Source organism: Eulemur rufifrons, chromosome 6 (assembly GCF_041146395.1).
Source record: "Eulemur rufifrons isolate Redbay chromosome 6, OSU_ERuf_1, whole genome shotgun sequence".
Lineage (NCBI taxonomy): Eukaryota > Metazoa > Chordata > Mammalia > Primates > Lemuridae > Eulemur > Eulemur rufifrons.
The window spans coordinates 30,868,186-30,883,048 of NC_090988.1; the positions used below are offsets into that span (position 1 = coordinate 30,868,186).

At 33.7% G+C, this 14,863-nt stretch overlaps 1 protein-coding gene across 1 annotated transcript in view; it reads right to left on the reverse strand.

Moving 5' to 3' along the window:
* CEP126 (centrosomal protein 126) overlaps positions 1 to 14,863 on the reverse strand; it is a 113,294-nt gene that overhangs the window by 57,607 nt on the left and 40,824 nt on the right. The window contains exons 6-8 of the mRNA XM_069470474.1: positions 11,648 to 13,799; positions 6,848 to 6,960; positions 4,240 to 4,315 (exon numbers count right to left, since the gene is read on the reverse strand). Of these exons, the coding sequence (XP_069326575.1) occupies positions 4,240 to 4,315; positions 6,848 to 6,960; positions 11,648 to 13,799 (2,341 nt within the window). The remainder of the gene's footprint in view (positions 1 to 4,239; positions 4,316 to 6,847; positions 6,961 to 11,647; positions 13,800 to 14,863) is intronic.

Genomic DNA, 14,863 nt, shown 5'->3' on the forward strand with positions numbered 1-14,863 from the left:
ATGCCTGTAGTCCCAGCTACTCGGGAGGCTGAGGCAGGAGGATCCCTTGAGCTCAGGAGTTTGAGGTTGCTGTGAGCTAGGCTGACGCCACGGCACTCACTCTAGCCTGGGCAACAGAGTGAGACTCTGTCTCAAAAAAAAAAAAAAAAAAGATATTCAAAATGATGGCAGTGAGTTAATAAAAATTCTTAGAGTGTTACCTGAACTAAAGAAAAAAATACATTAAGTTTAGGTAATATGGTTTTTGTGTTGTGTGTTTGTTATTCATTGGTGGTACAAAAAGGAGATGAAGAAGATTGTCTTTATTATAGCAGTTATAATAAACTATAAATAAACACTAAGTGAAAAGGAACTTTAGGAAAGATTAGAAAATTTGATAATCAGCTGAACAGAACTGACAGTCTAGAAACAAACTCAATTAGATATAAGAATATATGATCAAAGAAGCTTCAAAATCTTGAGAAGGGAAAGATGATTCAATAATTTGTTGCTTATAAAAGAATCAATTTGGAGTTTCAAACTGTGCATTTAAACAAATTCCAAAGAAATTAAAGAGTTAAAATTAAGAAATCAACCTAATAACTAAAGCAATATAAAAGAAAAAGAAACAAACATTTCCAAATTTCTGTATTGGGAAAGTTCTTTGAACTTAAAAGTAATGGCGAAATCACTAAGAAAAGACTAAAACATGTTTACTTAAGGTCAGCCTTCTCTAATAGACTTTAAATTTCTGAAGGGCAATACTTTTGTATGTTTTGTTCATTATTGTACAGGTTGAGTATCCCTTATCTGAAATGCTTCAGATCAGAAGTGTTTCAGATTTTTGGATTTTTTAGAATTTTGGTATATTTTCATATACATAATGAGATATCTTGGGGATAGGACTCAAGTTTAAAAATGAAATTCATTTGTTTCATATGTACCTTATACATAGCTGAAGGATAATTTTATACAATATTTTAAAATAATTTTGTGCATGAAATAAAGTTAGTGTATATTGAACCATCAGAAAGCAAAGGTATCACTATCTCAGTCACCCATGTGGACAATCTGTGGTTGTTTGGCATCACCAACATTCCTGACTCAATTCATATGCTACTGATGAGCAATCATTTTTTCAAATTTATTCACACTTAAGTACTTAACAGTAAAAAATATGGCACGCCAAAAATATAGTGAAAAATTATGTGTTCAGGATAACAACTAAGCAGCACAGAAGCATCACTAGTCAGCTGTTAAACAGCAGCTACAACAAACAATAGCAGGCTTTCAGTCTCCACCTATGATGCAGCGTTTTGATTAAAAGGTTACTGTACACTGTCTCTCTCTTTTTTTTTTTTTTGGTGAGAAGAAACATCAGAAGCAGTTCATGGACCAGGAGTGGGTTTTCTAGGGATGAGGAGGCATTCTACTGGATGACTTTTCTAAATGTTTCCTTCAGAGTCATCTGCCTCATCAACAACATTTTCTTGTCTTAGAAGCCTATCTTTGATTTTAGAAACTGACACGATTTCTTGTTGTTATTAATACAATCTGATCTAGTCCTTCAATAAGCCCATCACATATTTTCACCATGTTGTCAATAGGCACTTTTTCTTGCAGTGTTAACAATGTCATCTTCATCATCATTATTATCACGATCACCTGGATTTAGAACCATTTCAGCTATTTCACCATCAGTCAATGAATGAGTAACTGGAGCCTCATTATCGGTGTTAAAAACTTCTTTGACATCCCCTTCTTCCGGCTTACTGATGGACTCTGAAGGCGTAATTTTTGCATATGTAAGGAGGTCAGACATCATTTTTTTCCTCACTTGACATAGGGAATCCTTCAAAGTCACCACTTTGTTCATCATCATCACTGAACATAGTCGCCTGCCAGAGGTTGTGCAAGACATGCACAACCATGTCTTTAGTCACTGTGTTCCAAGTGTTGGCAACAGTATATCCTTCATGCTAACCTCCTTTTAAAAACCTTCCACACCCATGCCTTTGTTCACTGCTGCTAGCATTCTGTTCAAGAAAGTGTTTTTATATTTACTCTTCATTGATCTAAGGATACCCTGGTCACCTGGCTGAATTAATGAAGTCACATTTTGGGGGAAAGTACATGGCATAAACATTATTTTTGATAAGAATTTCAGCAGAACAGTTGTCAGGGAATAACAAAATCTTGCAGTTGTCATTCATTCAGTGCAGCTTCCCTGGTACAAAATGTTTGTGAAACCAATCAGAAAAGATGTTCCTGGTGATCCAGACCTTTTTGTCAGCATATAATAGACTGGTGAGAAATTCACTTCTTAGAAACAGCAAGGATGCAAGCTTTTGCCTATCACAGCAAGTTTACACTTACGTGTGCTGGCTGCATTAGCACATCCCAACATAGTTATCCAGTCCTTGCCAGTAGTAATTCTTATAGGGACTGTCTCATCTGCTGTAGTCAGTGTCTTTCTGGGACAATAATGCCAAAACATTGATACTTCACGATCATTATATACTTGTTTTGGTGTCAAATTTTCATCAGCAACAACCTTGGCAAATCTTCAATGAATTTCTCCACTGCTTTGTGATCAGCAGATGCTTTATCATCAAAAATCTTTAAAAATTTAATGCTGTGCCTTATCTTAAATTTCTGTAGCCTGCCTGTGTAATATTCACATTCCATTCAATTTTCAGTTCCTCATGATAGATCTTTGCTTGTTTCATGATCAGCATACCATATTAAGTGGCATGTGTTCATTGTGATGCCAAGAGATCCACTCTCGCAATACCTCAATGCATGATTAAGATCTTCATTTTTAGCTTCATGCAGTATTTTTCTATTTTTCATTAACTTCTGTTCATAACTTTCATCATAGAACTTCAACAGTTTATTTTTCTGTTTCTTCAGATCACATATGTGGTCATTCCAATACCATACTTTTCTATTAGATGTTTCACATTTACACTGCTGTCCAGTTTCTACAACAGCTTAACTTTCTATGCTATAGATAAATATAAAGTCTTCTTCTTTTCTTATCATTGTCACTCATAGGGGTATGTGCAGGCCTTTTTGACATTTTCAACAATATCTCTATATCATAAAGCAGAGAATAAGAAAAAAGTAATGCATCTAGGTCTTGGTCCCATGTGGGGTCTCAGTAAGGAACCTGCTTGTTGTTGGCACACCTGGCCTGCACATGTGCTATTTCATTACTCTTTGTGGGCATGCTTGTGTGCAGAAATCTGGGCATGCATGGAAAAGATATAACACAGATGAAGGGAGTTGGGAAGGTCTTTTTCACCTTGGGAATGCTGAATAAACTGTATGTTGTGTGCCTGTGTTTTGACTGTGACCCATCACATAAGGTCAGGTGTGGAATTTTCCACTTACGGCAGCAAGTCAGTTCTCAAAAAGTTTTGGATTTTGGATTTTTGGGTTAGAGATGCTCAACCTGTATATCCAATATGTACTTATAAGCAGAAAATTAGCTCTCAACAATCATCTATTGGACAAACAAATAAAAATTAAAACTTATATATGTAAAAATATAACATAAGTAGAACAAGATGCAAATAATAGAGAAAACATTTATAACTAATATAACAGTTAGAATCCTTGATATTTAAAGAATTTGCAGAAATCAGTAAGAAAATTTCAAAACTCTAGTATTTAAGGAAAAGAACATGAAGAGACAATTTACCAAAAAAATACATACAAAAACAATTAAATATATTATTAATAAAAATCAAAACTAATAAAATATGATTTCTTTGCCTATCATATAAACAAATATTTGAAGATCCTACCTCAAGCTGACATACACCACTGGACATACACCACCAGAAGAATTTTGAATGAATGCTTTTCAGGAAAATACTTTAAAAATATGTATGAAAAGCTATATCAATGCTTATTTCCTTTGATCCAGTATTCATTTAATACACAGAGTTTCATTCAGCAAATATTTACTGGATGCCAATTACATGTAAGTTACTTTAATTTTAATTTTGGGAATGTATCCTACAGAAATAATTGAAAAGTCAGGAAATAGATTGATTAGAAAGATGTTCAGTACGTTATTACTTAGAATAAAGAAACTCTGGCAATAACCTGGATGTGCAGGGGTGAGGAAAGTTCAGCTTCTAAATGGAGGCTTAACAATCACATAATATCTAAGCACCTGGGAATATACATACAAGGAAGAAAAAATCACTGGGAACAAGATTGGAGGAAAACGTTTAAACTAAAACATACCTTCTTCAATATTAGAAGTACCCCTTGTAGTTTGTTTTGGCTCACTTGAACTTAGCTGTATACCTTGTCTAAAATTCTATAAAAATAGAATATTGAATTAAAACATAATTCCATATTTAAAATTCATAATATGTACATGGACTTTTAAAAACCTTTTAGTTGCTGTATATATTTTCAGCTATCATTGTTTATGTGGCTTGTATACTTTCTTTTTTCATTTGGAGATGAAATCAAGAATTACTGAAATGAAGCCTTTTTATCACAACTGAATATTTTTAAAAAATGTTTTTTATGTCCACCAAAAAAATTTCAGGTTGTGATGTTGTCTTGGATATTTGAAGAGGTAAAGTAAGTTGAGTGGTAATCAAAAGTGCTAATTAAAGGAAAGGCAAGAAATTACTTTAAAGTTTATAGCCCACTTGGTTTATCATTGTAAGGGTGAATCACTAGACAAAAGCCTCTGATTATGGCTAATGCCAAGGATAGATAAGTATCTTATTTGACAAAGCTTAAAATAGAAATAGCTGACCCAATGCTGCTTAGAACCTGGAAAAGGGAAATCTCAGAGCATTGGCAATAAGTGCACCTATTCAACACTTTCTGAGATATACCATCTCTTCTTCCCTGAATGTGATCTACTTTCTTTCTTTATTCTTATTCTGTTTCACTTTAAGAAATGATTGTTTTCTCTAAGATAACACTGCCTGGCTATGACTATACCTAACCTTTGTTCAGTCTGATCTGAAGAGTAACTGCAGATTTTTGCAACACCTCTCCTTCAATAGCTCTCACAGTCTTCCCTGATCTCCACTAGAGACATGAATGAGATACCTTGGACTGAAACCCTGATGCAAAGTGGCAATTGTGCTTTTTCCACCTTTCGTTAGATTTTTCCCACATAGAAGTGGTGGGCTGGAGAAAATCCAGTATGATAAAATACATTTCCCAATACAAGGTGACAAGGGCCACTACTGTAATAACTGAACCCTGGGTTAGGCTCTGGAATAAAAAACAAAACAAAATAATAAGTGGCATAAGGGTCATTTGGTAAAAAACAAAACAAAACAAAACAAAATAATAAGAATGAAAAATTTTGATTCAGGAACACTGACCTATTCTAAGACTAACAAGACTTCGGAAGATGTGTAAGCAGATGTGTGAGTGGAAGACGTGTATGTGAAAGTGGGATTGAGGCTTCTGGAAAGGAGGACAAAAGTGGACTCTGAAGATAGTAAGACAGAATGCAAAGGAGCAAGAGATAGAATAGAAAATAGTAAAATAAGAATAAATTTAAAAAGGGCACTACTAACAGGCATTTAGAATTTAGTTCATTTTTTTGGTTATAGCAACTATATAGTACCTTTAGACTTAAAAAAAATATTAATAAAAATGAAAAATAAGGGTAAAAGATGTTTTCACTTTATGGATTTTGCAATGTTTAATGGGAACAATATGGAAGCTAAAATAGAAGGACTTAGGTACTATTGTATTTGTAATCAGGAAGTTATTTTCGTAATTATTATGTTATTAAGCAATAAGACTATGTTGGTAATGTGACTAACTTTATTTTCATAAATATATAACTAAATGACTTGTTTTGCTGATAAGATTAGATCAAGGTTGATTGTTCTCCGTATTATAATAATCATCTTATCCATATATATAAAAATCACTACTTCCTATAATATACAAATGATAGGACCATCAACCTATAACTTGGAATGTAAATTCTTCATAAGATACCTTATTCAAGTTCTCTTTAAAAAGTCAGAAGTGATATTTAAAGTAGAAACTCCGAGTGAAATGTTATTTACTTATCCATAAAGACTTAATATTCTTAAAGTCAATCCTTGGATCAAGTTAGACATCTAGAAAATGTCATATTTAGACCACATTTACTTAGCTCTCACAGAATTGCCTCTACTTATTTTTAAATTGTTATTATGCTTTTGGCCTTTATTGAAGATCTCTATCACAAACAGCCATGTGAAACTATTCATTTGTTGTTGAACTGTTACTAGGAACATATTCATTATTTACTTCAAAGTCCCCTATAAAAGGTCCTCGATGACAAATGTCTTTTAAAATATTATATCCAAAACAACAACATCATTATCAACACCCACTGAGAATTACATAAGTCATCCAATTTTCCTTTTTGCCATGTCTTCCAGGAAGCTCAGATCCAAATAGGATATTCAATCACATGGAATTATATTAGTCTTTATGATTAGCATACTTGCTTCCTCTATGTATGCCTCTAATTTACCTTTCTTTTTTAATGTATATTAAAATAACTTTGTTGAATTTTGTTGTAAATGACCTCATTTTTTCTAGCATTGGCTATTAATAATGACAAAGAAAATAATAGTGATTTCTTAAAGTTGGTTTAAAATCCTCATTAGTAACTGATTATATACTAATTATTATAGAATGTAGCAAATAGGTATAGTACAATAAGCTCTTAGCATAAAGATTCCAAGACTGCTTCACATATATTTATATTTATGTTGTGGTATACAGTTTACAGCACAGTCCTGTAAGAGCATTCTGTTTTCCAAGTAATTCTTCACAGTTGAATAGAGATTTTTATTAATACTGTACTTACATTCATTTGCTTATCATACTTCTGTCCTACAGATCCAGAGTTTTGTCTTTTCTTCTCTAAAAGACTTTTCCGTTTATTTTCGACAATTCGTTTTCTTCTCATAACAGTAGAATCTTAAACAAATGCCAGCACAATATCAAAAATTATGCAAGTTGAGTAGATAATACATATCCACTGCAAACTGTCACGTTACCTTCAAACATCACAGAAAATTCTGTAAATTTTAGTCAGTCAGCAGATTTTATTGAGCTCCTCTTACATGTTCTATGCATAGCATAGTTACAACGATGAATTTAATAAAATCCCTGCTTTTGAGGGGTTGATAGTTTAGAGCGGTGACCTCCAGAGCATGGTGCTGGAACACCAGAAGGTTATGTAAGATAATCCACTGGTGTGGTAAAAAAACATGTTAGAATTCCAATTTATATTTAGTATTTAAAAATTAGAAATTAAACTTATGTCATATATGGTTGACACTGGCACCCTTGTTAGTTTTCAAGGAAGATGGTTATATATTGTATGCAGTAAACTCAGTTATCTTAAAACGAGAGAAGTTTCAAGTGTGAGGATGGCAGTGCTCTCACTGCCACCATCATAATGGCATCATTCATTAGTGCTCTTCAGCTTCCTGCAATGTTTCTAAAATTTATGTGTACCCAGGTAAGTGGATTTATGCATACCTACTAGGTATCTTAACAAGCCCTCACAAAAGAGGAAAGTGACTGAAAAAACTTTTGTAGGGCTTCCACTGTATGTGTAATCTTTTATTTAAGGTGAGCGGTAGGTACACAGATGTTTATTATATTATTTTTCTATGCTTTTTGTATGATTATTTAATTAAAAACATACTATGCTTTTTATAAGACTAATTAAAAACATTCTTGCAAAATCATAGATCAAAAATAACAATATTGCAAAGATAGGTTAAAAAAATAGCAGAGCTGACACATTTTTTATTTTCATTACAAACTCTGCCACATAATGACAATGACAGCACATCTGTAACAAAGTATCATAAATTCAAGAATTATCAAAAAAACTGTTACCTTAATTGTATATTATGCTGTGAGATATTAGCTAATGATATATGGAATGAAGTCCTCATGATTGATAGGACATTAGAAAATCAAGCATTCAGAGCATTACTAATAATATATGAGAGCAAAAGTATTTTATATGTTGTTAATACATAATATTTTTTATTCATTTATTATAGAAAGCTATTTCTTCTTAAGGCAATTTTGATAATTAATGATTTCTGTAGAAATTTATCCAACTAATCTACATTTTCAAATCTATAGCATTTAATTCATATGATCATCTTATATTTTTAAAAACTGTGGTTCTGAGATCATGCCCTTCTTTTTGATTTAAATATTGTTGATTTTAGTGTAATGATCAAACAGAGTAATTGGGATATTTATCACCTCAAACATTTATCTTTTCTTTGTGTGAGAACACTACAATTCTCCCCTTCTAGCTATTTTGAAATATATAATGAATTATTATTATTATTATTTTTTTTTTTTTTTGAGACAGAGTCTCACTCTGTTGCCCAGGCTAGAGTGAGTGCCATGGCGTCAGCCTAGCTCACAGCAACCTCAAACTCCTGAGCTCAAGGGATCCTCCTGTCTCAGCCTCCCGAGTAGCTGGGACTACAGGCATGCACCATCATGCCCGGCTAATTTTTTCTATATATATTTTTAGCTGTCCATATAATTTCTTTCTATTTTTAGTAGAGGTGGGGTCTCGCTCTTGCTCAGGCTGGTCTCGAACTCCTGAGCTCAAACGATCTGCCCACCTCGGCCTCCCAGAGTGCTAGGATTACAGGCGTGAGCCACCGCGCCCGGCCTATAATGAATTATTGTTAACTATAATTTCCCTACTATACTATTAAATACTGGAACTTATTTTTATAATTATTCTAACGTATATTCTACAACTTTCTGCTCATTTTTGTTATTTATTCCCTTTGAAATATGGCCTGGGAAAAATGAGTAGGTAAAAGTATTAGATAGGAAAGGAGAAGTGGAGAGATTGGATATTTGGGAAGAAGAAATGCCTGAAATAGTTATTGCAAAGAATGGAGAGTGAATTTAACAGAGAAACAGTAGGAATAATCAGTAATGTTGGTCATCAGAGGCTGATGATCATGAATCTACAGTGTAATCTATGGGCCTGCCACATTGTGTGACTTCTCTCTGCTACTTAGGAGCAGTCAGAGAGAAAGTAGATAATTTGTACCCCCTTCTTCCCCCCGCCCCAGGGAGGGAGGGTTGCTTCATTGGTGTGACAAAAAAGACCAAGTGGCAAAGAGTTTAGGATACTGGCATAAAAATTGTTGAAACCATAGGCTATTAAATCTAAGCTGGATAAGGAGTAGAAAATAAAAATAGAGCTGATGAATTCAAATGAGAAAGCAGAGAAAATTATGGACTAAAGATCTCAGTGAGAAAGAAGAACGGTAGGAGTAAGGGTAGAGAAAATAGGAGACTGTAGGTAGAGAGGAGAATGTGCTTGACTTACTGATTTTAGAAGCACAGGAGATATGAATGTTGACAAGGTCCATTATATGACAAAGGGAATGGGTAGCTGAGGCAGAATGGTATAGAGTCATTAAAGATGAAAAAGGATTCAGAGAGTTCAGGGTGTTGTGTTGCTCATGCACGTGAAAGTTGATTTATCCAGTATGATGGCAAACACTCTGCACAGAAATGAAGACTGTGAACCAGATGCCAAAGTCATCTTCTAGTGGGGAAATGACTTGAGAAATCAGGTGGTGGTATGGTTGAATGGCTTAGACTTCATGGGAATAGAGTTTTTTCTAGAGAGTTCTAGAATGTTCTGAGAATGCTAATAAAGAGCAAGATGCCCTCCACAACTGTCAACTCTGAGCACATAAGAGTGTGAGAATAGAACGACCTGGCAAATAGGAGAGTAGGAAAAAAACAAAACAAAAACAAATGCTCACTGAACTATAATCCAGTATTAGCAAAGGGTTCACTTGAAATGTTTGGTACTTAAATAGCTTGAAAAAAAAGCTTAAATGACTGAACATATAAAGTAGTATTATTAGTATTAGATATTCTAAATGCAATCATTGTATTAAGAGGTATAGATATATACAACAGCTTGAAAATTTCTGTCTCTTTAAAAACATGGCTAAAAATGTTAAAATTCATTACATTTCCCAATGTCCCTTATACAAAGATCCCTGAGAGAACTACCTCCTTTGATTAAATGTCAGGAAAATAATAATTTCTCTAGTTTAATATATGCATCCCATTCTTTTATCAGAGAATGAGAGAACTTTAATATGCTACCCTTTTGTACATAAGCTATTTTGTACATAAGTTTCCTAGTATTTTCCTGGTTAGCACAAAGTCTGATATGTAATATTTGCTTAATAACTATATTTATTATATAGTTTTAGTAGAAAAAGTACAAGACTTGGAGCCATAGAGATTTGGGTCAAAATACCAATTCTGCTCTTTACTAGCTCTTGACCCTGGGCAATTCTGTTTCCTTTGCAAAATAGGGTTTTAAAAAATACTTATTTCTCAGTGTTGTTATAAGGTTTAAATGAAACAAGAAGTGTAAGGCACCTAGTCTTATGACTGCCAAAGAGTAGAAACTCAAAAAAGGTAACCATTATTATTTACCATTATTTATTTTAGAATATCTAATCTGTATGATACCTTTATTTTTTGAAAGTATTGAGAAAATTAAAGTTACATTGTAAAATGAATGAAGAGAATGAAGCTTTTAGTGAGAAAAATAATTTTTTTAAAATCTAGATTTTTGTAGACAAGACTGAAGATTTTTAGATTATAGTCTTTGCATTTAGCTTCCCATCTGCTAATGTGGCTTGTATCGTTCAATTCAAGAAAAGTCTGGGTGACTACTAAGTGCCAGGCACTTAGACCTGGGATAGAGTGATGAATTACAAAAATGTCTCTTGTCCTTAAAAGCTCATGATCTAATTGAAGACTTTGAATATTAAATTTTAAACTCTCTCTTTATATACTAATATTTATTCATATCTTTGGAAAAAGAAGAGTTGCTTTTCTGAATGTCTCCGTGCCCCAGTCCTAACTATTTCTCAAAAGACAACTGATTCCTACTTGTTGGATGGATTCTTACTAGTCCATTCTCTCAAAAGAGGAAAGTAGCTTCATGAGGAGTCAACCAGCTACTAAGGGCAATGGTATTTTATAGGGAATTAATTTTCAAAAAATTTTAAGGCAATGATATCATTTTTTTCTCCACATGAAAAACCAATATACATAGCAGATAAAGCAGAGCTGTCGTACTTTTGAAAAAGGAACGGGCGAATGAATTAGGTATATCTACTATCAGCTTATACCAATTCAATTTAACAAACATTTTAAGGAAAAATAAAGGAATATATAATACTACATGTATTCACTTGTTTAGAATAAATTTAAGCAATATTTTTCATTGTGCTTACCTTGACAGAAAATTTGACTACAATAGTAAAGATAGAATAATATGGGACAAGAATCGGATCCTATTCCTTGTCCTCCCTCATGGGAAAAAAATGAAAGTGGAGAAAGTTTTCTAATTTTAGTTGAGCAAAGGTTGGATCATTCTCTTAAAAGCTTCAGCTACTAGACAGAAAAAGTTACAATATTCAAGAGGGTAAGTTATTCCTATAAAGCTAAGTTATTTAATATTAATATCTATACAGTATATATTGCCATATCTTAATAAGGACAATTTCACATTAATTTAAAAAGTTGTACATTTTATCTAAAAAAAATATAAATTTATTCTTACCAGCAGCCCTCTCATTTTGATGCAGGATATTATGCTCTCTTTTCCTCAAGGGAACTGATTCTTCTTCAGTAGTTTTAAGAGTCACAGACTGATAACTTTCTTCATAAACAGGACTTCTTTGTGTACAATATAATGTCCCACTTTGCTGGGCAACTGTTTGAGTGCCATTTGAATAATTTATTTTTGTTAAAGTTTGGCACTCAGAAGAATAATAAGATGGTAAAGATGGTATCACAGTGACTAGGTCAGAACCAGCATTTGAGAGTGGATGACTACTTTCTTGATTCCACTGATTCGAATTGTGTTCTGTTGGAAGGATATGTTTTGAATTAAAACAGTTATGTATCATAATGTTTTGAGAATCTTCAGGTATTACTGATTGACACTGAGACACTTGTATATTTTTACCACTTCTAATATTCGATGTAGATTTAGGAGGAGGATGAGGCATAATTAGCTTACCCTGAGCTCGTATAAATGTGTTGACTTTGCTTGCAGACTGTGGATGAATGACAGTGCCTCTTCTGTTTGTATATATATAGCCTGATTGGACTTTTGCAGATCCTGTTCTTCTAATTACTTTTGCTCCACCTCTTTGTGGATTACCTTTCTGGGTTTTAGAATCACCGTTATGGACAGAGATTTTACTTTCCTCTTTTTTTGAGGCTGGCCAGGCTTGTTTAGCAAAGTTACAACCTGAAGGTATAAAACAATTCAAAGGGACATGGTCTGTTCCAGATCCTCCTAAAGCAGTGACATTTTCTGAGAAATAATCATCCTCGGACTTCTTTCTATCAGAAGAATTTTCAGCACTAGCAGGAACATTAATTGTGTTGCTGCCAGCACCACTTTTAATGTGGAATTGTTGAGGCCATTGTTGAGTCGTTCCTGTTTCATTCTTCGGTGACTGATGGTCTTCAGCACTGTTTTCTATATCACCAGTCTGATCAAACCACCTCAGTTTTTTAATAGTCTTTGTGATTTCTGCACCTTTTTCTTTTTCCTTTGTTAACTCAATACTATCTCTGATAGCTGCTGCTTTTCGATTTCCAAACTTCAAGCCTTGATTTATAATTAGTGCCTTAAGATAATCATGCTCATATTTAGATTCTTTCTTTAAAATACCTTTAAGAAACCTCACACCATTTCTCTCATGAATGTTGTATTTCATTTTCTTGTGCTGGCCAACTAAGTCATAATTAGGAATTACATTAGACAATGATGTTGATGTTTCAGCTAATTTTTGTTTTTCATATTTTGAATCAGGATTGTGAGGTATATAGGCAGCTTGAAAACTGTCTGAAAATAAAGGCAACTCTGCCTTATTACAATGAAAATATTTTATCTTTTCATCTTTAACATCTTTCAATTCATCTAACTTATCAGAACACTGTACTGGGTCTATTTCTTTTATGTATATATTATTCTTTGCTAAAGGTTTAGCCGATGGTGTATTAGATGGCAAAACTAAAGGTGTTGCCACTGGTACGCACGAAGTAGGAACTGAAGTGGTTCTATTTTCTTGAGTTAATTCAGAATATTTCTCTTGGTCTGAAAAGGTAGCCACTTCCTGGGCTAGAGTATCTGAAGTGCTCCAGGCTTTGCTGAATTTAAATGTTGGGTTCTCAGTAACTAATAACCTCTCTCTTTTGAATGCTCCAGAAGTGGAGTCAATTGTATTCATAGTGCTAATTTCAGAGGTCTTTTCACTTTTTTTATCTACTACAAATATGGGTGGACTATATACAAAGGCCACTGAATTATCAGCAGTATTTGTGGGTCTTTCCACAGTTCTACTCAAAGTAGATATATTTTGTTCTTGACTATTAAAACATTCCCATGCAGGTGAAACATTGGATTTACTCAAAATATCCGAGAAAGGTGTGACAGTCTGGGTATCTGGAGCATCTAAATTGGTAAGCCAATTATTTATACGTTGAGTTTTAGAGAATGACAGTTTATCTTCATCAAGGCAGCTCAGATTAGTTGATTGCAAATTTGCTGATTTGAGGGAAATGGTATTCTGCTGGATTGATGTAGAAGGCTCCTTAATAAGTGTTAAATATATTTCTTCATGCTCTGCAGCCTCAAGACTGTCTATACTTGAGAGGGTTTCAGAATTGGTTATCTGATTAACTTCATCACAAAATTTCTGGAAAACAGAGAACATTGTTTTATAGCTTAGAAATTTTTAAATGCCAAAATTAATGATTCAACACACCATTCGTTACTAGACTATAAACAGTGTAGGTATAGAAATAATCCTTATTGCAGCAATCCTCAGGGTAAAAAATAAGAAGGTAACAAAGACTTAAAGCATGCATGCTTTAATTTTAACTCCTAAAGTAACTACCTACTTATTCTAGCCACAGCTATATCTTAGAAAATAATTTTGTTATTGCTATTCCACTTAGAGTATGAAGTTTCTTGACAGTTTCAGAACAAGAAGTGAAATTCTGAAAAATAGTTATTTACAAATTGTATTTTTTCCTGAAACATTTCCTGTACTTGAATGAGGCTCCTAAAGGCTCTGTGATCCCAATGTGAGTGAGCTTCCTGTTGGTAGGGTCCACATCTTTTTTTTTTTTTGAGCAGTGGCATCATCATAGCTCATTGCAATCTCAAACTCCTGGGCTCAAGCGATCCTCCTGCCTCAGCCTCCTGAGTAGCTGGGACTACTGGCACGAGCCACCACACCCAGCTAATTTTTCTATTTTTAGTAGAGACAGGGCCTAGCTCTTGCTTAGGCTGATCTCAAACTCCTGGCCTCAAGTGATCCTCCCATCTCAGCCTCCCAAAGTGCTAAGATTATAGGAGTGAGCCACTGTGCCCAGCTGGGCTACATCTTTTTATAAAAGTTAATTTTGTGGGCTATGGTAAGGTTGAGTTTAGTAAGCAACCCTTTCTAGATGCATGTTAGAATTATATAAGGACCTTTGTAAACCATATGTATGCCATTTTTCTTGAAAGGGGGTTCAAAATAAAAGAAAATGTATGCCCAGGTTCTGCTGATTAATACAATATATGGATGGGCCCATATGTTGGTATTATTTAAATTCCCCAAGTAATTCAAGTAGGAATTTAAGGTCAAATATTGACTTTAATGACTCCTTTTTGGAGATATAGCAGAGTAATAATTTCCATAAATTCCATAGACATTCTCATCACTATTTCACTGAAATTCCCTTGAAATTTATCAATCTTTAATAAAATTTC